The sequence below is a fragment of the Dreissena polymorpha genome, chromosome 10, assembly GCF_020536995.1.
Source record: "Dreissena polymorpha isolate Duluth1 chromosome 10, UMN_Dpol_1.0, whole genome shotgun sequence".
In the NCBI taxonomy this organism is placed as follows: domain Eukaryota; kingdom Metazoa; phylum Mollusca; class Bivalvia; order Myida; family Dreissenidae; genus Dreissena; species Dreissena polymorpha.
This window is the reverse complement of record NC_068364.1, coordinates 48,409,492-48,432,786: the sequence shown is the minus strand read 5'-3', so window position 1 is coordinate 48,432,786 and position 23,295 is coordinate 48,409,492. Positions and strand designations below refer to the sequence as shown.

Here is a 23,295-nt window from a genome sequence, read left to right as displayed (position 1 = left end):
GAAACCGATATAATAGAGAGGGACCGACTTGTCCCATGCGTGACACGAGAAAATGGTAGTTAATGCAAATCTCGTCATCTTGGCAATTCGCGCATGACGAGATATCGAATGATAGGCTACACACCGGTAATTTAAGAGTAATAAACATTGCCAGTAACTATGTGTCGTCTATGAACTATGAACGATTACGGGACAACAGTACATATATAAAAATGTATGTGGTATTATGTGGAGATACAAAACACTTCACATCATTTATTTGCACATAAAATAAAAGTTACAAAATAAGTAATACTAACACACTGTCATCAACCTCCAGTACACGAATATTTACGTATATGAAATTACAAAGTGGTGTTATTTTATAACCTTTTACAAAATTAACAATGCTGGTTTTGTACTAGCCATAAAACATTGATCATGGATTAACAAGTAACCACCAATTTATTAATTGCACAATATAAAGGAAATCATATTAATTGCATTATGCATTTACTAAACAAGCTATTTGCTACTGTTTAGAATTACACTATCTTACTAAAAATGATCACAACAGGTACTAAGTGCTTTTAAATACTTGTGGTAAGTTTTGTATTACTAGTTTGACATTTATTGGCAAAGACTTGTCGATATACAGACTAAATTTGCATGGGAACTTTCATATTCTTTCAGCATAATTGCCTTCAAATTGCTAATTTCACAACCCTTTGACATTGTTTGCACATCTGATCTTATTATACCATAGCTGATTTTTGATTATAGGTAGACAGATATAGACTTTTCAATTCAAAGTTCTATAAAAGTTCACACATGTTCCATCCAAGTAAACAAACAGAACCAATGAAGGTCACCACAGATAATAACTGTGTGCATAGCTTGGAAACTTTGATAGTTCAGGAATCCCTCCTTTGTTGATTTCTGTAAACCAAAACTGTCAGTGTTGCTGGATAGAATGGCTTGTGTGATGCCTTGGCAAAACGGCTTCTAAAGACGGAAAACCAACAAATATCTTAAAATCTGATCAATAATGCAGGCAATTTATAAATGTCTTGTTTTTTGTTGACTTCGAATCTGGTAGATTTTTTACGTAAAATTATGGTACGAAAATCGAAAGGTATCGGATTTTGTGGTTTTAGGCCTAAACTTATTATAGTGATATGTAACCTTTCGGGATATCGGTAAAGTGCGAGCAGATGAGGTGTAAACACGTTAAAAGTTAAAGCTTAAAGACTTAAAAGTTAGATCGCAATATCTTTAAATTTTGTGAATAAATGTGTTTCTAATGGATAACAAGGACAAATTACCAGAATATTGCTCATGATCACACGTACAACTTCTTTCTGAGAGCAAATGGAAAATGCGTCACGAATTCTGACAGAGGCGTCTCTGATTCTGACAAATAAACAGTAGTGTGTCGTTATTGAAATACCGCGATAATACTGGAATAATAGAGATGCCAACTACAATGTTTAAAACAAATTATTTTTTAACAAGCGTTTGTGATTTGTCAGGATAATAATAACAATAAGATATCGATAAGATCAAAGCAAATAAATTCGACAGAAATCTGAGATTCGGCAATATATTTTAGACGGGTTATGTTCACGTAAATTGTGTTTGGTAAAGACTGTAGTGAACCAGTCTTCGGCTTATACCCACTGAAGATTAGTATTCAGGGGAGATAATTGAGTAATGACTTAATTCTGGAACGGTTGCGAAGAAAAACAAATAATGCGATAATATTTAGTGCGATTCGCTACACAATTATGATGCCATTGATATAATTTTTCCTGAGGTATGTATTAACATGTGATTTAGCATATGTCAAAGTGTTTTGATTTGTTCAAGGTCATAAATAGCATCGCGAAAATATATATTGCGTGGCAATTTTTTTTGATACGCATCCATATGTGGTGTTCTTATGTAATTTTATGTCTAAATTTACATATGTATGAACGGTCAACGCCCGCTTCGATGGCTTTTGCCCGTATACTAATAATGCATGCAAAACACTTAAAATACATACAATAGTTCACAACATTTACATTAAAGGGATCTTTTCACGGTTTGGAAATTGACAAAATTGAGAAAAGTTGTTAAGGTATAAAATACATAAACTGTGTATACCCGGCGAAATAGCCGAGAGGGCTAATGCCTTTTTTCTTCAGACTAATTCCAGGATTCCGGGGGTCACTGGTTCGAGCCCTGGTACCGGCTACCTTTTTCCTTTTTTTAATTTTATTCTTGATGTTTCACTGGAGCTTCTAAGATCCAATGTTTACATTTATTAATATAAAGCATTTAATGACAAACTTCAAAATATGCCCAAAATCTGTGAAAAGGCCCCTTTAACGAACACATATAACGACACAAACAGCATACAATTCACACATACATGTATTACACTTTTGTTCTTTATTTTGGATGTGTAAGAAGTCTTCGTGGTCGTCATCCGTGATAGGGTCGTGCGTCGAGTCCGGTCCAAGTCCTGCAATGTGGTTTCAGGTCCGCAGTAATTGTGGTTGTTATCTCGTCGTCCACATACTTTCAGCATATGTTGAACGGTCGTCTATGGATCACCTTGAACTTGTTCCGATGAATTCATATCAGAGCGTTTTCCATAAAAGGCGGATTGTAAAGTACACAATGACCTCAAGGCCTGCTTGTGTGTTGATCCTGCAATGCGGAAAAATTAAAGATAATTGAATTTATTATTAATTTGCCATTAAAGGCCTGTGCCGCTAATTCATTGTTTGCAAGTCGCTCATTAATCATTTGTAATGCAGTTAACGCATCATGCTGATGTTTGCTTTATTAGCGATATCCAACAGCACGTGTTCAATGATTTTATTACACTACACACACGTGATACGTCATAAAAAAATTAAAGCCAATGAAAAGTGCAAGACCAAGTATTTGTCTAAAATAATAATGTTGGTGGGTTCGTGTCTTATATTTTGCAAGACCAGTGGGTACTAATTGCCGTTTAAAGCGCGATAAGACCGAGTATTTGTCTTTAATAATACTGGTGGTGGTGGTCTAGTCTTATATTTTGCAAGACCAGCTGATATTTATTGCCCATGAGAAGTGCAAGACCAATTATTTGTATAAAATAATAATGTCAGTGGTGATTGTCTCTTGTATTGGGCATGTCCAGCTGATACTTATTGTCCAGTTGTACCAGACCAGGGCTCATTTTATCTTAAGAAATAAAGAAAAATTAAAGTTGTTCGTGTTCTCAATTATTTTATTTAATGCTTACACAAAGCCTGTGTATTGTATACCAAACTATTATGAAAGGACTTTTCTACTGGAATTGCTTGTAAACATTTTCAAGGGAGTAAGTATGAAATATTTGAAGATTTTTGTTTTTCAATTTTATTTTGTTTATTTAATATGCATGTACATGTATACAAGATGCGCAAACCAAATAATATACACGGTACTCATGCCTTGTACATGATGGATATTAATAAGCAATGTTGATTGATAATATATTAAACTGTCAATAGAAATATAATATGCTCGTTAACAAATCTTCATGAAAATGCCCAGAGAATTGCAAAATATTCAATTTAACGAATTATGTGTTAAATGGTTATTCAGCGTGTGAAGGACAATTTTATCAACAGTGAACTGCACCGGGATTCTCCATACCGACACTGACACTGACATTGTATTTAAAGGACCCTTTTCACAGATTTTGGCTTGTGTTGCAGTTTGTAATTAAATACTTGAAATTGATAAATATAAACACTTGAGCTAAAATATAAAACAATAATAACATTAAATAAAGAAAATAAGGAGTCCTCAACTGGGCTCGAACCACTGGCCCTTAGAGTTACAGTCTCTCACACCACTCGACCATCAGTGCGCACATTGAGTTGTTCATTTGATACTTTATATAAGTAATAATCGTTATGTAACGAAATACAACGATACCAACAGAACTCTCCAAATTATTTAATCGTTTCGAGTGAACTGCTCTATAATTTTCAGGTTTTTAAATTGACAAAAAATGCATATTAAGGCGCATGGTCGAGTTAATAAATGTATCCTTTTCTATTGCAAAGAAAAACATCACGGAAGAATGGTAGATTCCCCCCCCCCAAAAAAAAAATAAAAATAAATGAAAATTCGGTTGGAAAACAGCATACACTGGATGAACCGTAAACATTTCAACACAATAAATCTACTTAGAAATATTGCAAGAAATTGTTTGATATTCCAGCATGTAGAGTAATCACTGTGCTTCAAATACTGAAATTTTGATAGTATTCAATGTAATATAAACAAAGATAGAGCATGTTTTAATAGGTAGTATTCATGAAGTTGCGGATAATTTGATTCCCGATATAGGCCACTTCGGATAACAGAGACTTTAATCAAATTGGGCACTCTGATAACCGAGTTTTATCTTCTACCTGAAATGCATTTATGTATATTATGGCTATTCTTACCATTTTGAAGTACGAATCAAGTTGCGTTGTAAAGCCCGACACATTGGGAATCTATGCATAACGTATTACATACGCATGTAAAATATAACCAAATTGCGTTGTTCGTTTTCAAAAATCTTATAACTATTAATGTATATAATTAATATTATAAGTGCAAATTTTAAATAAGATTCAAATGCTTATTTCTGAAGTAATATATTTCAAGTGACGACCGAAAATAATTGTCTTAAAAATAAACTTGTTTTTAAGTGGTTAATTGAGATTAAAGGGGCCTTTTCACAGATTTTGGCATTTTTTTAACTTATTCATTAAATGCTTTATATTGATAAATGTAAACATTGGATCGTAAAAGCTCCAGTAAAAAATCAAGAAAAAGATTAAAAAAAGGAAAAGAACATTGCCCGGAGCAGGTTTCGAACCAGTGACCCCTGGAGTCCTGCCAGAGTCCTGAAGTAAAAACGCTCTAGCCTACTGAGCTATTCCGCCGAGTACACATTTTTGACGTATTTTATACCTTATATAAGCAATCTTCGTAGTTTCACAAAATTTAACGACAAAAACAGAACTCTCCAAATTATTCAATCGTTTCGCGTTGCAACGCTTTATAATTTTTAGGTTTTAAAATCGTCAAAAGATGCATATAATGGCTATATTAGAGCATGGTTAATGTTCAGTATTACTGTTTCCTTACAAATATCATAACTAAAACGAAAAATTACGAATCTGAAACAACTTTTTTCAATTTTGTCAATTTACCAAAGCGTGAAAAGATCCCTTTAAGGGAATTGAAAATACAACGGATCATGTGGATCAAGGTCCGTGTATATACCGTCTTTTCCTTTTTCATTTAACATTCGAAACAACGAAACACGAAAATCAACGCATATAAGTTCATATTCCGATTTTCTCATAACCGAAACTTTAACAAAATACGAAAACGAAATTAACTTTTTTATATCGTTTTTCGTTGTACTTATTATAAAACAAAAAACGAAATTGATTTCCCTGTTCATATTTTGTTTCAATTCATATGACAAAAATAAATGTTTGAAAATTGGAACGGATTTTTTGATCTCGTTTACCGTTCTTGGTTTGAAAAAACGGTATACGAAAAACGAAAAACGAGTGGCGTTTGCGGGATGTGCTGCTGTCTTGTGGAGGTAACTCTTTAGTGGCTTTTTGCGCGTATTTTTCTCCCTTACATAAGACTTAATCACTTATTTCCATCAGCATGACTTCCTACGTACTTTTTTCGTGGAGGTAAAGACACGCCCGTTAGGGACAGAGACGTGGATATTTTCAGTTGTTTTTCCATGTATTGTATTTTTCCAATTTGAAATGATCATAATCTTGACATCGAACGGTTTTCCAACGTACCGGTATTTCATGCCGATCCAGCCGATTAGATAGGGCTATAATTAGCCTCTTATGACACTTCTTGTTTTTTGCCCCTATGCTATGTAAATTCAGTACTTATTTAACAAAAAAAACAAATTCGTTTTAATCCTATAATCATTGGGTAGTTCCTTACATTTTAAGAGCTGCAATACCCCGTCCCCTGAGTCCCGTATTCTTATTTGTATTACCCGTTAGACCCGCATGACAATTGAAGGACACAATAATCGGCGGCGGCTGCTAAAATGTTCCTATGTTTTACTTTTAACGTCACCTTGCATAATAGAATAAATAAAAAAATGTTTTAATCTTATGGAACGGTAAAGTGCAAGGTGTCTAATATATAATTTCCAATTCGTTCGATTAATAACAATTACATGTTGCATTTAACAACTGCATTGTGATATGTCTAGTGATTTTAGCTCTAAAACAAGAGTAATAACCAAACACCTTATATGAAACCGCTTTGCACTTGAAAAAATGAAATTAACTTAAATATAATTAATAAATGTGCCAATTTAATAACTTATTAAACAACATATTTAATGTTCCTGAAAGAGCGCCAAAGATATAGTTAATGCTAACAAGATATATACATTCCAATGATATAATAACGCCGCTTAATAGTTTTTCCTTTGAACGTTACGTTACTTAAAGAAGGCGAATATCATGCGTCACGCCTATAGAATCGTCTTGCACTCGTTGAAATGTTCCGTTTAAGACCTTGGTTGTCTCCTAAAATGAAACTCGAATGCCAGTATAGAAATGTGTTTACATTTGTAACAATACGTGTATGATTTGCCGAGTCAATGATATATATGAGGAGCGCGCCATCAAGCGTTCGCTTGCATGATTTGTTAAAGTACATTTATTAGTCGAAAAGTGTATTATTTTATTCGTTTTATACACATCCAGTTCATTTTAACAGTCCTTCAAAGATTGGACAAAATCTGTACACCAAACAAAAACGTTATTAAAAATAAATAACAAAATTTGTAACAACGTCAGAGTTGTAACTTATAAAATAAAATCCATTGACATAATGTACTATACTTAGCGTTGATTTTTATTATTTGAATGATGTGTTCTCGCAAAGAGTTTCAAATAATTTTATAATTGTTATAAGCAAATTTTCTTTATTCTATAAAGGGAGCACCAAATATAATCATGCTGATAAAAGATAAAAAGTACTCAGTGCGTGAACGGATAGCTTTATAACAACATAAATGAATACATTCAGGACCAGTGTCGCAGCATACATTTGCAACTTGTTGCAAATCACTAGTTGGATGCAAGAACTGCATGGACACCTGGTACGAGAGCCCACCGCCAGCCAGTTACACGAAGTGTATGAGCCAGAACGGCACACGACGTGCCATGACAGGGCTTTATGAGGCCGTGCATGCTCATAGGAATAATTCACCATACTAATTGATTTAGTATACTAATGTACATGTGTATATGTTTAGCAATAATGTGGATTTTTTATTTCATTTCTTAAACAGATATGAATACAGTGTAGTAAATAATTCGATTTTTGTTTATTACTTGAAGAGAAAGGCTACGCCGAACAAAGATACTGTATTGTGCAATGATTATTGTAATGAATGTTATACATTAAATCAAATCCAATGACTTGAAACAAAAGCAGGCATGTATATTGGTATATAAATTTACTGTTGATCTATTCATTATTCCATTAGACTAGCCAAAAAGAGCTGTGCCAAGACTCGTCTATTCTTCCTCTATAATACATGTAATAGTGAACATTTTATTATTCAAAATAATAGTTTCAAAGGGAGGAAACTGCACACTAAGATTAATCATGAGTTATCATCCAAATATAGCTGCGCAGCGCCCCTCGTTTTCCGTTTTCCGTGTATCGTTTTATCAAATCAAGAACGATAAATGAGAGCAGGCGCTTTGTTTCAATTTTCAAATATTGATTTTTTTAATATATTTAAATTGAAACGAAATAGGAATAGACATACACGTTTCGTGTTTAGTTTTGTAATTAGTAAAACGAAAAACGCTATAAAAGAGTCGATTTGTTCTTTGTTTTTTGTATTTGTTTCGGTTATAAGAAAATCGGAATATGAACTAATATGCGTCTAATTTCGTGTTTCGTGTTGTCGAATGGAAAACGAAAAACGAAAAGACGGTATGTACACGGACCGATCAACACGACTGTGTTCAATTGAACTTATAGCAGAACCTTAGATAAAGGGAGCAATGGGTCTTAAAGCGAGCAATACACCTCATAAAATCCTTTGTCATTGGTGCTCATTAGAATCGCATCATGAAGACGATACTAATGCGTAGCCACAAAATTTAAAAGCGATTGGAAAACTCCCTTTATATTGAGCTTTACACTTCCCTTTTCCTTTTATTATCATATTCCAATGGATAAGAACATGTTTCGGTAATTCGTTAATGGCCTGGGGCGTAGCCCTAAGGCCATAGCAATGATACAAATTTCTGAGTCAGCCAGAATTGGCTGGCTGCAAAAACACACGAATGAATGAATTCCCAAAAGTCCGATTTACCACTAGGCGGTAATTCATGCGAAACCAAAGAAGTTCTTCGCATATCTCAATAACCCGCCTTGTAAATACAGAACATCACTATATAAAATGACAGTGTCATAAAACGTGTAAAAAATATTATTGAAGCAAAATTGCTAAGCATTGGCTACGACAGTTTTTATTATTGTTTGTATATTCATATGAGAATAAGTTCCTAACTTGACGGTCTAGGCCGAAAAGATACAAATGTCAAGGAGACAGTAAGAATAATTTTTTTCTGGTACGTTTTTGAAGACATTACATTTGGAATTTATAAACATTTTTTAAGATATTGGTATTTCATTTTGCGTTAACGAGACATTTAAGCAAAAAGAAAATGAAAAAACAACAACAAATATTCATCATTCTCGGAAATATACGAAGTTACCGGATATGATATTTCACTGCGCAGATCGAGCGCGCAAATCAAGCGCGAAAAGCTCTAAGTGGGACAACGTACACAATCTGTATACCGTTCTTTATCAGGGTAAAGGGCCAGTCTCACTATGATGCCGTCGAAGCCCCGGTGCGTGATCAGGGATCTACCTGGATGAACCGGGGCTCTACCGGGATTTACCGGGACTCCATCGGGGACGACCGGAATGAACCGGGGAAAACCGGGGCTCCACCGAGAAAGTATTAAAATGTTTAATACCTCCGGGATGAACTAAGAGTCACCGGGAAGGATCAGCAACGACCGGCGCGGCACTGGGAACAACCGGGACGGCATCGTGAACAACCGGGACGGCACCGTAGGTGAATGTTGTTAGTGCCCCGGTATAGCTACGGTATATAAGAAAACCAGCGCTCTGCCGGAACACCACCGGCATTCACCGGGGCTCCGCCGGGGCATTACCGGCGACGACCGGGGTGAAACCGGGGCGTTGCCGTAGCTCTGCCGGGATCTGATACCGGTATAGACACGGTGAATGCCGGCAGTGTTACGCTATGCCGGAGCTCTGTCGCGACGCTGCCGGCTTTCACCGGGGCTCAAACGGGGCACTACCGGCGACAACCGGAGCTATGCCGAAACGCTGCCGGCTTTCACCGGGGCACTACCGGCGACAACCGGGGCTCTGTTGGGGCTTCACCGGGTTAAACCGTAGCCAGTCCGGGTTGACCGGGACACTGCCGGGCTGTTGACCGGCTTCAACCGGGGCGGTACCGGGAAATAGTGTGGCTGCGTTAAAAAATTACTACGAATCATTCCGGTCCTCGCTGGTCGACCGGCATTAGCAAACCGGTATGGACCGGGGCTCTACCGGCAAAAGTGAGACTTGGGCTTAAGTGGATTTTCTTTTGTATACAAATTACAAAGGAAGTATGAGTGTTTTCCTGATCTGTTAATTATGTAATAGCAAGCTATTTTAGTCTATTAATAGTGATTTATTTGACGCCAACAATAGCAGTTTTTTTGCGACCATGTTGTTGTTGTTATATATCTTCACCGCCTATGTAGACGAACCTCTACCAGATCTATATAGTGAATAGGTTATGGCACATAAAATACCAAAGATGTTCAACTTTCTGAAGAAAGCACCAAAATTTGTATGAAGCTTATTTAATATACCCTTAATAAAATAAGACGTGAGGACACGCTCTATCTGTCCGAGAACCTACTTTTAAACCAATTTCAAAATGGGAGGTAACAACGGCTTTTCTGAGGTAGAGATTTTTCTTAAATTGCTATATGTCACAATTATTGTGTAAAAATGATTTAAAAGTTAAAATAATGCAAATATTATGAATGAGAGGTGCTTGAACTGTTGAAATTGTATGGGTATTCATTGATGCATTACATGATAATCCTCCAAATTCGTACTTGAAAGTGGAGATTATAAGTACATTACCTTTAGTACATATAATAACTTGTATAACATTAGAAGTAAATATATTTCATACCCGTATCATATAGTATTTACCTTCATTTCAAATATATAGGTAAATCATTATATTAAACCTTATCTTGTCGGGCTAATAGGTATCAAAGAGATAATATTAATTAACTAAAGCACATTTTAATAAAGAGCATCGTGCTTGTATTTGAATGATGGATTAAAATATAAAGAACAGAACATGTACATAGTTTATTATTGAATTAAACAACATATTAATTAATGTTAATTAAACTATGTAATGGAAAGAATATATACATGTATATATGCGAAGAGTATGTAATGATCTCAAAGCATAATTATAATTATGTTATATACAAATATAAAAAATATATCAAATTATTAAGAAGTAAACAATTGAATATTCCTTACTTTTTCAATGTACATCTATTAATGTTCATATAAACAAGTTTAGATAGCATAAATAGTATGCCACATAAACTTTATAGAATTCTTGCCAATTTATAATAATAAAATGATAAGCTGCTATATACATGTATATTTAGTATTGTCATGATTGTAACCCAAACTTTTCTTTCAAGGAAATTTCATGGTCATTTGCTATGATTAAGCATGGCATGGATGTTATAAAACAGGCGATGCAATACAAAAATCCTTTTCAGACCCCTGTCTCAACTCTAGATCAGCCACTGTATGCTATTGCAAAACAGATCCATTGGTTATTGCCAGAGGAATACGGTGAGAGAAAGTATTTTATAATGATGGGTGGACTTCACATCGAGATGGCATTTTTTAATGTCCTTGTTGACTGGTTATATGATAGTGGTTGGATTACAGCAATTACCACAGCTGGAGTAGCCACGGCTGGTAGAGCTGACGGCATACAGAATGGTGCTAGTACTTCACGTGGTCAGTGGGCCCACCAAGTGATGGTAGCTGATCTTTATATATTGAAGTGTAAAGCTTATAAAGAGTATACCGAAAGAGTCACAGATAGTGCTGAAAAGTTAGCAGTGGTCAGATATGATGGATAATGTCCACCCTCAATTTGCGTACTGGAATAAAACAATGGAGATTGATATACTGTTTTTACAGTTTATGAAATCTCAAAGGGAGGCTAATTACGAGATTTATGAAGAATGCCTAGGTAAGATGGTGCCATGGATGTTTGCAATGGACCATGTTCGTTATGCTCGTTGGCTGACTGTCCGTTCACAAGATTTAATTTTACTTAAAGAAAGAGGTATCGATGTCAACGAAGAGTTCACAAGAGGACACTTTGTAACAAATAAAACTAAACACAGATTTTCAGCACTTGCTAACGACCAAATTCATGAGTGGCAGAATGCTATAGTAAAGGGTGACGGTGGATTCGTTGGACTAACCGAAAATCCAGATGCACTTTGAAGATGGATGGTGTCTGCACCAGAAACATTACGCATTCTTATGGAAGCGAGTGATACTACAGACAATTCAGATGATACGAAACACCATGAAGAGAAGCAAACTAAACAAAAAAGTTTCAGACTAAGGTACGCCAGCTAGTCGAAACAATAGATGATATGGGAAATCCCTTTGAAGAAGACACATCAGACCTTTATACACTTGACACAAAAGTTGTTATGTCTCCTGAGGTAATCATGTCAGTCAAGACAGCAGAATCAATTGGAAATTCTCAGTACGACTCTCTGATTGTTGAACGTCTAAGCAACAATATGAAAGGTTTTAACGAGACAATAAAGAAAAAATCGCTTCCCCTTTTTCAAACTGGGTCCAGAAAGAAAGAGGCAAAGGCATCAAAAGTTAAGAGTATGAAAAGTGACATTCAATTATTTTCTAGAATGTATATTTAATGTCAGGTGAGAGACGATGATTTAGGCACCTTTTTGGAACACGAAAACCATGCATGGCCCCCATCTATAGCAGAAAATAACAAGATGAGACTAGGTAGTAAAGCAGACCTACTGAAGTGTCTAGAAAGAGAAGAGGAATCGACAGAGATGAGTCCTCCTGTAGAGGTTAGCATAATAGATGGTGCTGCCATTGTTCAGTCCCTGGATCCCAATAGGTCAGACAAGAGAGTTCTAACGTTCAGTGATTATGCATTGAAGCTTGTATTACCTTATATATCTAAGCAGCTAATGTCAGTCGACAGGATCGATGTAGTATGAGATACATACAGACCCGACAGCCTCAAAGTACATACTAGACACAGTCGATGGACAGGTGATAAAATCAGAGTAAACTCGAATTCCTGCTAACTAGAAATCATTCTTAAATGTTGATGAAAACAAAACAACACTTTACGACTTTCTGGCAACACAAATTAGTCTTTTGAAAACACCACCAGGGAAGGTGGTTCTGACCACTTTTAGAGAGAATGTTTTAGTGGCTAACACCAGCACTGAGCCAGTGGAACCAGATATCAGTAATATCCAGCCTTGCAACCATAAGGAAGCTGATTCTCGTATGACTTTGTATGCTGTGGATGGGTATAAACAGGGCTACAAGCGAGTAAGGCTTCATGCAACTGACACAGATGCCTTAATGCTAACGATTTACACCATCAGTCAGTTTGAAAATTGTGAACTGTGGATAGCATTTGGACACGCCAAACATTTCAGGTACATACCAGCTCATTTGATAGCCACTCGTCTTGGCAAAGATGTTTTGTTTGGTCTTTTATTTCTTCATGCATTGTCAGGATGCGATACCGTCTCTGCATTTGCAGGCATTGGCAAAAAGACGGCATTCACGCTATTCATTACGCTCTCTCATCTTTTTCCAGTATTTAAACGGTTGTCAAATCCCTTACTTTCAGTGACAGATGATGATTTCAAAGTTGTGGAAGGATACATAATCTTATTGTACAGCAAAACCTCATCCCATGCATCTGTAAATGAAGCTAGGAAGCATCTCTTTTCTCAAGGAAATAGACAGATTGAAAACATTCCAGCTACCAGATGCGCACTTGTCCAGCATGTTAATAGGGCAGTGTATCAAGCAGGTCACGTTTGCGGTCAAGCCATGATTGCGAATCCTGAGTTGCCTAATCCTAGTGACTGGGGATGGATCAAGAACAATGACACTTGGGTCCCATTTTGGAGTTCTCTTCTGAGTTGTTGAGAGCTTATCAAATGCAACTGTAAAAACACCTGCTCTGGTAGATGTAAATGCATCAAGGCAAATTTACTCGGTGCACAGTTGTGCCATGGTGAAGGCCTTTGTGTAAGAGAATTAGATACTTGCATAATACGAGTATATACCAAAAGTATTAGATACATTTAAGTATACACTCTATTGCAAATAGGTTTATATGATATGAATACCAGTACAATATCATTTAGTAGTAATAACCGAGTTTTAGCTCTTATCCAATATTTGTAAAAATAAATTACTGCTGTATAGAACTAATGGAATTATCTATAATACATTTCATGATATGTTTAGATAATACCGGCATACATGATAAACCTCATTCCGAGTTTTCATCTACTGATCATTTTAGTTGTGTATAATTATGCATTAACCATACATGAACAGACTATTGAATTATCATTGTTTAGGAGGCAATTACTAATGTAAAATATTACAAGAACCTAACCGATTTAAGATAACATATTCAACACTGAAGTTGTTTAGACTTGATCAAGTTCATTTGTTAGTTAGTTTGCTTGAAATTGAAACATAATTATTATATGTTATATCATGCATTTGATATGAACTGCAGCTTATGAATAGTTATGAAAAAAAATTAATATTATGTATTGTTTGGCTTAATCATGTTCTCATTTTACTCATACTCAGTATTGAAGCTGATAAACACTAAACAATTATTAGTATATTCCCATGTAGGGCCTCATATATTGCTTTAACCTTAAGTATTAAATATGTAATACTTGTTCTGAGATATTAATAATGCAAAAATGATAAATTATTTTAAGATTTTTTATTTGTCCAGTGATTCAACATTATTTGTATTATTTGCATTACCAGAGAGGTATTACTTAAGTATTCCCCATTAGGGGCCTCATTAATTTTGGGGCAGGAATTGTTTAGTTTTGGATTTAAAAAGTTGTAGGACATTTATTAAGATCAATTTAGTTAAATATTATATGTAAGCTCAATAAGTGGACATTTTTAAGCATTAAATGTCTATGTAAACCATTATTTTAGATTTTTCCCCTTTTGGGGCCTCATTTTTTACTGTGTTCTTAGTATAAAAATGTTTGATATATTAAATATTGATACATTTTTAGATAAAAAAAAAACAATAGTAAATGAAAAAATATGTATTGTTTATGTTTTCTATCCTGTTGTTCAAAAATAAAAAATGAAAAATAGGCCCCCTTTTGGTGCCTCATTTTAGGGCATAGAGAGTTATCCAATCGCGTGTCCTCACATCTTATTAAATTCAGCATACTTTAAAATGGCTATGTACAAAGTTTCATGCTTTCTTCACAAAGTTGAACATCTTTTTCCTATAACCTATAGACTAATAGAGTTGAACAAAAGGTTATCGTTCCCACAACCAGTATCGTGTTGTTCTCCACCGTCTATGTACACTGTAGTATGTACACAACTTTTGTCTTTTCTTACAGTCTCTGAGCTTCTGAACTCAACTGCTAGGGTCCATTCGTATAAATTCGGACAAAGGGAGAAATTCGGACAAAACACACTAAATGCATTTTACGTCACACTAAACCTAGCCCTAGGCCTTCAGCGCCTACAGCGCTTTGATTAATTGACATCAGTACATACATTTTTATTTATTGCCTGCTAACTATAGTAGTATTCCACAGCGAATTCTGCATTTCTGATTCACTAAATAGAGGGTGTTATATCTCGTAAAAAGTGTCGAGTTATCTGGAATCGAAGTGCCATTGTCTTTGACATGATCGGTAAAAGAAGTGTCCATGAAAATTTGGCATCCGACACTTAAAACATTTGAATTTTCTCAATTACGCTTTTCAACAAAAATTTAACATGTTGTAACATTAAAGGACACATTGATCTTTTATTTCGATTAGTTGGCACGTTCTTGATTTATTTCCAAGTATTTTTAGTTTGTTGAAATATTTACTGATCATCAAATTCATGACGATTATCGATGACATTTTATCTCTTTTTCTACAATCCACTGTTTTTTTTTCACGACTTTCTTGCTCCGCAATACGGAGTACTATACCATTAATCGACCGAACAATGTTACGTGTCTGAAAACCAAATGAACAGAACATAAATGCAAAAAACGCCGAAGAACTCAACTCTCGCGCGTGGCTTTTGTTGTTATCTGGTATCGAAGTGCCATCTGTTATCAAAGTATCCGCATACCCGGCGTGTATAATATCAATTAAGGAAAAGAATATTAAATTAATGCTTTACATTTTGGGCATTCAATCAAAGTGGACATCAATATAACATAAATATTTATTTCCTGATATTGAAATAAGGAATAAAAACAAGCAGTGATAAATTAAGCTTTCTTAATAGATTCATCATATTTTTTTATCACATGCTTACCCTGTTTCCCATGTAATATAACCATTACGAATATTTTTATCTGACACGTGTGTTATATACTTTTTTAGTGTTTTCATTAGCTTAGTTTTCGTTCGATTGACCAATCGCATTTTGTTATTTAGCTGAAATGACGTTGCAACGTCAAATGCCGTAAAGAAATGTAAACAACATTCGGGATAAATTTATCATTATGTTTGCGTAAAAAATTATTTAATTTGCTCATTTAAAAGCATGTGATAAAAAGATCTGACACTCCTTGTTATTTCATACCATATTTTATTAAACTCGTCCAGGTAATTCGTAAGTAAGATCGCAAAAGGCTCGCTTACTAACAAAATTCATGAACTCGTTTATTAAATATATGATCTGGCACGAGTTGTCATATCATACCATATTTTATTAAACGAGTTCACTACTACTACTACTACTACTTCTACTCCTTCTACTACTACTACTACTACTACTACTACTACTACTACTACTACTACTACTACCACTACTACTCCTACTACTACTGCTACTACTACTACTACTACTACTACTACTACTACTACTACTACTATTACTACTACTACTACAACTACTACTACTACTACTACAACTCTACTACTGCTACTACTACTACTACTACTACTACTACTACTTCTACTACTACTACTACTACTACTACTACTACTACTACTACTACTACTTCTTCTACTACTACTACTACTACTACTACTACTACTACTACTAGTACTACTACTACTACTTCTACTACTACTACTTCAAGTACTACTGCTACCACTACTGCTTATACTACGACTATCAATACTACTATAACTACTACAACTATTACTAATACTAATACTACCACAACTTCAGCGGAGTTAACAATTACTACTTCAAGCATTTAAATGCCCCATTTCTGCCGGTACATCATTCTATGCGTATCGCTTATTTTACTGGCAGCCAAGTCATTAACGTGCATTAAATCGAAGATCAGTTGTCCTTTGTATTTAACAAATGAAAAGTACAAATGCATTCGCTAGTACGCAATGTGCAATTTAGTTAGATAGTTTACCTTGAAATTTACAAATTGCAAAAAGGGTGCTCATGACGAGCCCGACCAAATACTTTCAGTTTCGATAGAACCATTTAGTATACTCGTTCATGAGAGAGCTATTTATAGCACAAACAAGTCTATGTTCAGTTTTTGTGGTTGATTTAAGTCGGAAATACTTAAATACATGAAATACAAGTCGTTGAATTAGATGTATTATGGTTTTCTGTAAGTATGAATTTAACATGAGATTGAACATTTATTTTCTGAACTTTATATCATTAATCAGTTATCTTAAAAATATTTAGAAGAACGTGTGTGTTTTCTCTCCGACGATTTTCAGAAAACTGAACCAACTCGGGATTTTCCAATTTCTATTTTTAGCTCACGTGAACAAGTATTGTTCGTGGTGCAGATTGTTTTTATTACCAGTCTTATCTGAGTCGGCATACTTTGCAAAACGTAAATGCTTTATTCATTTTGAAGTAAGTTTTATCATACGCAGTCGATATATCATTCAAGTAAGTTTTATCATACACAGTCGATATTAACATCACATACCCCGGTAAGAACAAAGGCTTACCCGGTACCACATGCTATGAAAGCTGAAATTAAAACTGAAGTTGGGAAGATGCTCGAAGCGGGCATAATTGAGAAATCAAACTCAGCATATGCCTCACCTGTTGTTCTGGTGAAGAAGAAGGATGGCAATTACAGGTTTTGTGTCGATTACAGAAAAATCAATGGGATAACAAAGTTTCATGCACAACCAATCGGAAATCCGGATGCGATGTTCCAGAAAATGCAGAAAGGACGATACTTTTCCAAAATGGATCTGGCGAAGGGTTACTGGCAAATACCAATGAGTGAGGATTCGCAGCAATACACTGCTTTCATAACAGAGTTTGGTCTGTTTCAATTCAAGCGTATGCCATTTGGGCTGGTGAATTCAGGAGCCACATTCACGAAGCTGATGCGTCATGTTTTGGAAGGACTACCAACTACGGACAGCTTTGTGGACGACATAATCACGCATTCAAAGGAATTCGAGGGACATTTAAGAGACGTAAGAGAAGTTCTGGAGAGGCTGCGTGATGCAAAATTGACCATCAAGCCATCAAAATGCATGTTGGGGTACACTCACGTGGAATTCCTAGGTCAAGAATTGGGAGAAGGTAAGTTGCAGCCATGTGACATAAAGATCAAAAGCATCGTGCAATGTGAACGTCCACATACCAAGAAACAGGTAAGGTCATTTCTTGGTTTGATTGGGTATTATCGCAAATTCGTGCCAAACTTTGCTGCTATTGCCGCTCCACTCTCAGATGCTACCAAGAAAGGTAAGCCAAATAAAGTCGAATGGGACGAGAGCATGGAGAAAGCGTTCACAACAATGATCGCAATCTTGTCGAAGTCACCTGTTTTGAGATTGCCTGACTTCAACAAGGACTTCATCCTGAGACATGCATCAAACACAGGTATTGGCGCAATTCTTTTGCAGGAACACGAGGGTTCAAAGTTTCCTGTGATGTACGCCAGCAGGAAGTTGAACGTAAGTGAGGTGAACTACTCAACCATTGAGAAGGAATGTCTGGCACTCGTTTGGGGTGTACAGAAGTTTGAGATTTACCTTTATGGAAGAGAGTTTGTATTAGAAGTAGATCACCAGCCCTTGGCCTACATAAACAAAGCTAAGGTCACAAATGCCCGAATCATGCGCTTGGCTCTGGCACTGCAGCCATTTTACTTCAGGATCAGTTATAAAAAGGGTTCGGAGAATCACGGAGCGGACTTTCTCAGTCGGCATGCTACATACGAATCTTGTGATTAAATGAAACATGTAGTTTCATCTTGTGTTGGGGGGTGTTGTCAAGATTCTAGATTCATGCTTTAAACATGTGCAATGTTAAATTCCCCTACACCAAACCTAATTTCTGCTTGTTTTCGATGTGGCCTGGGTTATCAAAATAATAGGGCTCTGGGATGCAAACTAATCATGAACTCTGGCATTTTATAGAAAGGGCATGCCCAGTTGATAAACATCAGATCAGTGAATCATTTATTTTACACCCAATGTTCCCAGAAATTTCAAATCAACTCAGTGCCGTCGTTAATTGCGAGCAGTTTGGACGCTCTGGAAAAGGTGCCAAAGGAGCAGATATTTGGATAATATATTTATAGGAACTGGGGTAAATATTACTTTAATAAGTTGTATTACATTTTTAGTAAATTTTTACACTGAAACCCTGCTAGCTTCTGAGATTAAAAACCAAGTAACATTTATTAAATATAAATTGAATTAATGTTTATGTTAATGTTTAGAAGGTATTTGGATTTTTTGTGTGTTAATACTGTAGTTATGCATGTGTACTTGTAAGTGTCTATGTGTTAATAGATTTAGTGATTAAATGCTGCCTGTCTTATGTAACAATTAATATAATGTGTACAAAACCACGCAATGTCACGATGAGGGATTATTTTCAATAAATAGATCCCAGTTTCCGGGTGGATGCAGAAAACAGGCATCACCCAACGGGAGGTTTCCGGGTGAGTGAGGCAGAGGCCACCACCAACGACGGTTGGGCAAACAGCTGCCATATCTGAGAGAAGGCGGTATCGGCGACAAGGGCCGACCGGGACGCGCCACAACGAGGGTTGTTCTGGCAAGTGTTGAACATCGCCAGAGGACCGAGGGTCGGGCGAGGGTAATCGGTGCCGCAGTAAGCAAGATACGTTGGACGCCGCCAGGGGACCTAAGGTCAGGCGAGAGCTATCCGTGTCGCAGTGGGGTGGACACATGGGGCGCCACCAAAGGGTCGAGGACCTAGTGTGTGAGCGGTATTATCTGTTGACAGCTGTGACATTTTTAGTCAGCAAGTGACTTTATGATTGTTATTTTTTATATATTTTTTATTGGTACAATATTGTCTGATGGCGATTAGGATAAACTAACATGCATGCGGTTCCTACTAACATTGGTGTTTTAGAATAAAATGTGGCAAATATTAAGACATCGATTAAATGAAGTATTTACAATTTCATCTGTCTCTATTATCATTTCCATGATCAAGGCTCGAACCGCTTGTCACTTATAAATCACTCCGTGACAGCTATTAACGGGAAAATATTGTCCAGGTCCAGCGAAAATAACCCCATATGAAAACGTAACAACATATTTGTTTCTCATTTCTAAGACTAGGCCCTAACATTTGTATTGTCATTGCATAATATTAAGTAAGCAATAGCATACAATTCTTGCGGTAGGACTAACGAACATACAGACAAACCGACAGACAGACAAAGTCAAACAGACTAACAATTGATACGCAAAATACAAGATAGACGGACAGAAAGTCGGAAGGACGAACGTACATTATAAGGGATAACCACATATCAAGATAGACAGACATTCGAACGGACGGAAGCACATCATGTCAGACAAAAAGACAACAAAACATGAGGGATAACCACATATCAAGAAAGACAGACATTCGAACGGACGGAAGGACATTATGTCAGACAAAAAGCGGGAGTTACCTGCCTACTTGTGTGCGGGAACACAAACTTCGTTATATAATTATACATATAAAATGAACCGCGGCATGCGAAAATGGGTCTATAGCCATATACGGCCAGGTAAGCTTAAGAACAGCCAGCGCATAAACGCGGTCTGGTCAGGAGTAACAGGTTAGCTCCTGACCAGACTGTGCGGATGCATATGGCATAAAACCCATTTTGGCATGGCGGGGTTCAAGTGTGACAGTTGAGTTTTAATGTACATAGGTTTTATTTTACGAACTTAAGTGATAATTGAGCCTCACAAATCTGTTTATATTATGTAATATATATTATTTAGGGAAGGAGATGTATAGGCCTGCATGCATTATAAATATAAGCCGCTTTCTGGGAAAACTGTGCTTAATACATATGCGTAATATGTCTTCGCAAATAAGGCTAATGAGGGATGACACTTTCCGCTTGTATGGATTTTTGTTTTAAGGAAGTCTATTTTATTTGAAAAATCCAGTCAGAGCGGTAGGTGTCATCTCTGATAAGCCTGTGTGGACTGCTTCTGCAAACCTGGGACAACACTTAACGCATATGCATTAAGTTCCGATTTCCCAAAGCGCGGCTCATTTAATTTTAAATGCACACATCACGTGTCAGGTTGCAGACGACGGCAACACACTGGCCCGGATAAATCTACAGCGTCAAGAGGGAATCGTGAACTATCAGAACTCCGAGCTTGCCAAAAATGCCATTGCAACCTTGAACGGTATTTTTCAGAAATGTAGTTCGATTGTTCGTTGTTTATCAGGCAATTAATAATTTATTATAGCATTATGATGCATAGTTACTTTTGCTTCAGAGCGTACGTTGTTTATTTACCGCTAAAACGATTGTGCGAAAAATTTTTGAGTTTTACATTATATATATAAGACATGCATTATAATTTTGTTTTGGAACTATTTTCCCATGCTCAACTCAAAATCGGGACTACTTTTTGCGATGTGCATATAATATACAAGGTACTTTCAAAGAAAAATCCATATCGATCAGGAATCAAAGCATCGTATTGCATCATTTTCAGCAAATTAAGGTTCCTTACCAACGCATTTTTGTTACGCAATTCAAGTCCATTAATAAATATCTTACTATATATTATAGTGTTTCTTTTAATTGTTGATCCATTTTGCATGTCTATTTATTTTAATTTGAACAGTTTAATCGTCGCAAAATTTTGAGCTAAATTCTATTATACCAATTTCTTTTGCATTGATTTCTGTTCTACATTGAACAACAACAACATCAGAAACAACAACAGCAACAAGAACAATCATGTTATGGTCAGAGTATGCATGCATACGGACAATATTATGTTTAAGGAAAACTTCTGGAGGCGAAAACATCGAAGTCGTTTCGGCCGAGCAATACTTCCGTGATAAGACCCATCGAAATGGTAAGGTATAAAGATTTGTTTCCATGTAATAGCATATGTTATCATTACCATAACAGGAGACAATTAATTTATTCTCACGTGCAAATATACACCATCTGCGCAGAGATGTAACATATTTCAAGCATGGCCCTTACTTAAACAGATTACTCTCTATATTTGTTTGCTTTAAATTGAACGATTAAGAAGCCTTTTTTCACAATTTATTTATTATTTTTATGTTTCGGAAATCAAAACGTCATGGCGTCCAACAAATGACGTCATTTGAATGGTACGTTGAAAAAAAATTTGTAGAAAGTATGTTCATGAAAATATGGATAAAGATGTACATGCCAAAAGTACATGTTAAATAAAAACAATTTTTGATAATTCAAGTGGTTTTAAAGTAGCATATTAAAGACGGTTACTGTGGTAACCTAGTCCGCACAGGCTTATCAGAGGCGCCACTTTCAGGCATTTTCGTTTAAGGGGAGTCTCTTCATAGCGAAATTCCAGGCGGAACGTTTAGAAGCGACTCTCCATAAACGAAAAATTCAATAAAACCGGAAAGTGTCGTCCCTGATTAGCCTGTGAGGACTCTTGGATGATATTTTCGGCACCTTTATTAAGCCCCGTTTTTCTAAAGCGACGCTAATATTATTAATAAATCGTGTCTGTTTTATTTCAGGCCACTGCACAGGCGCAAACACCGCATGGCGGATGTGGGAACACTCCACCACTAGTCGAGGAGGGGAAGGGGGGAAAGGAGGGTCAGGCTTCTTTAGTTTCTTTAGGGGCCAAGACGGTCAGCCCGTCGAGCCTGGGCCGAACGGGCGGGGAGGGGAGGGGGGAAAAGGCGGGGCTGGATTTTTCGGAGGGCTTTTTGGAGGGGGTGGTCACGGGGGGAAGGGCGGGGATCAGACCAGAGGAGGTATTAACACCGAGCAAAGCGATAATGGTGCGGGAAATGGGGGAAAGGGAGGGGCCGGCATGTTCGGCTTGTTCAAGGGGCAGGACGGCCAGCCGGGCGAGCTGGGCCCCAATGGGAGGGGTGGTGAAGGAGGGAAGGGAGGTGGTTCCCGGTAAAAAGAAAACGACAGGTGTATTGTGTCTGTACAGTCAAAATTATAAGACGAAAAAGCTGATGTTGATGCTCCATGTTAAACTATGTTTTTGAAGTTCAACATTAATTTAAAAACATCGGAGTATAACATCACTACTTAATGATATAAATCAAAGCTTTTATCGCAAATAGTATTGTTGTTTAAACGGGAAAGAAGTTGTTCGTGTTTAGCACTAACAACATAATGCTACTTTTTTATTGTTCAAACAGGGTGCACTTTAACTGTCGTTTTTTACGCCATACGCATCGCACCGGTGTTATTTCAATGCTAATGAGCTTTGCGTCTTGTTTATGAGTGTTTTACAAGCATTCTAAACTTTAAGCGTTGTTAAGTATATTATACTTTGCTGATTGTTGGTTGTTGCACTTTTGTATGTCATTATTTTGTTCTCATTG

The 23,295-nt window shown here is 36.3% G+C and overlaps 1 protein-coding gene across 1 annotated transcript; it reads left to right on the top strand.

The window, feature by feature from the left end:
* The first annotated feature begins 17,280 nt into the window (after positions 1-17,280).
* LOC127849097 (uncharacterized) lies at positions 17,281-22,862 on the top strand. Its single transcript, XM_052381819.1, has 4 exons — positions 17,281-18,015; positions 21,008-21,116; positions 21,727-21,800; positions 22,465-22,862. The coding sequence occupies exons 1-4, from the start codon at positions 17,439-17,441 to the stop codon at positions 22,860-22,862; spliced, it is 1,158 nt and encodes a 385-aa protein (XP_052237779.1). The 5' UTR covers positions 17,281-17,438.
* The last annotated feature ends 433 nt before the right edge of the window (positions 22,863-23,295 follow it).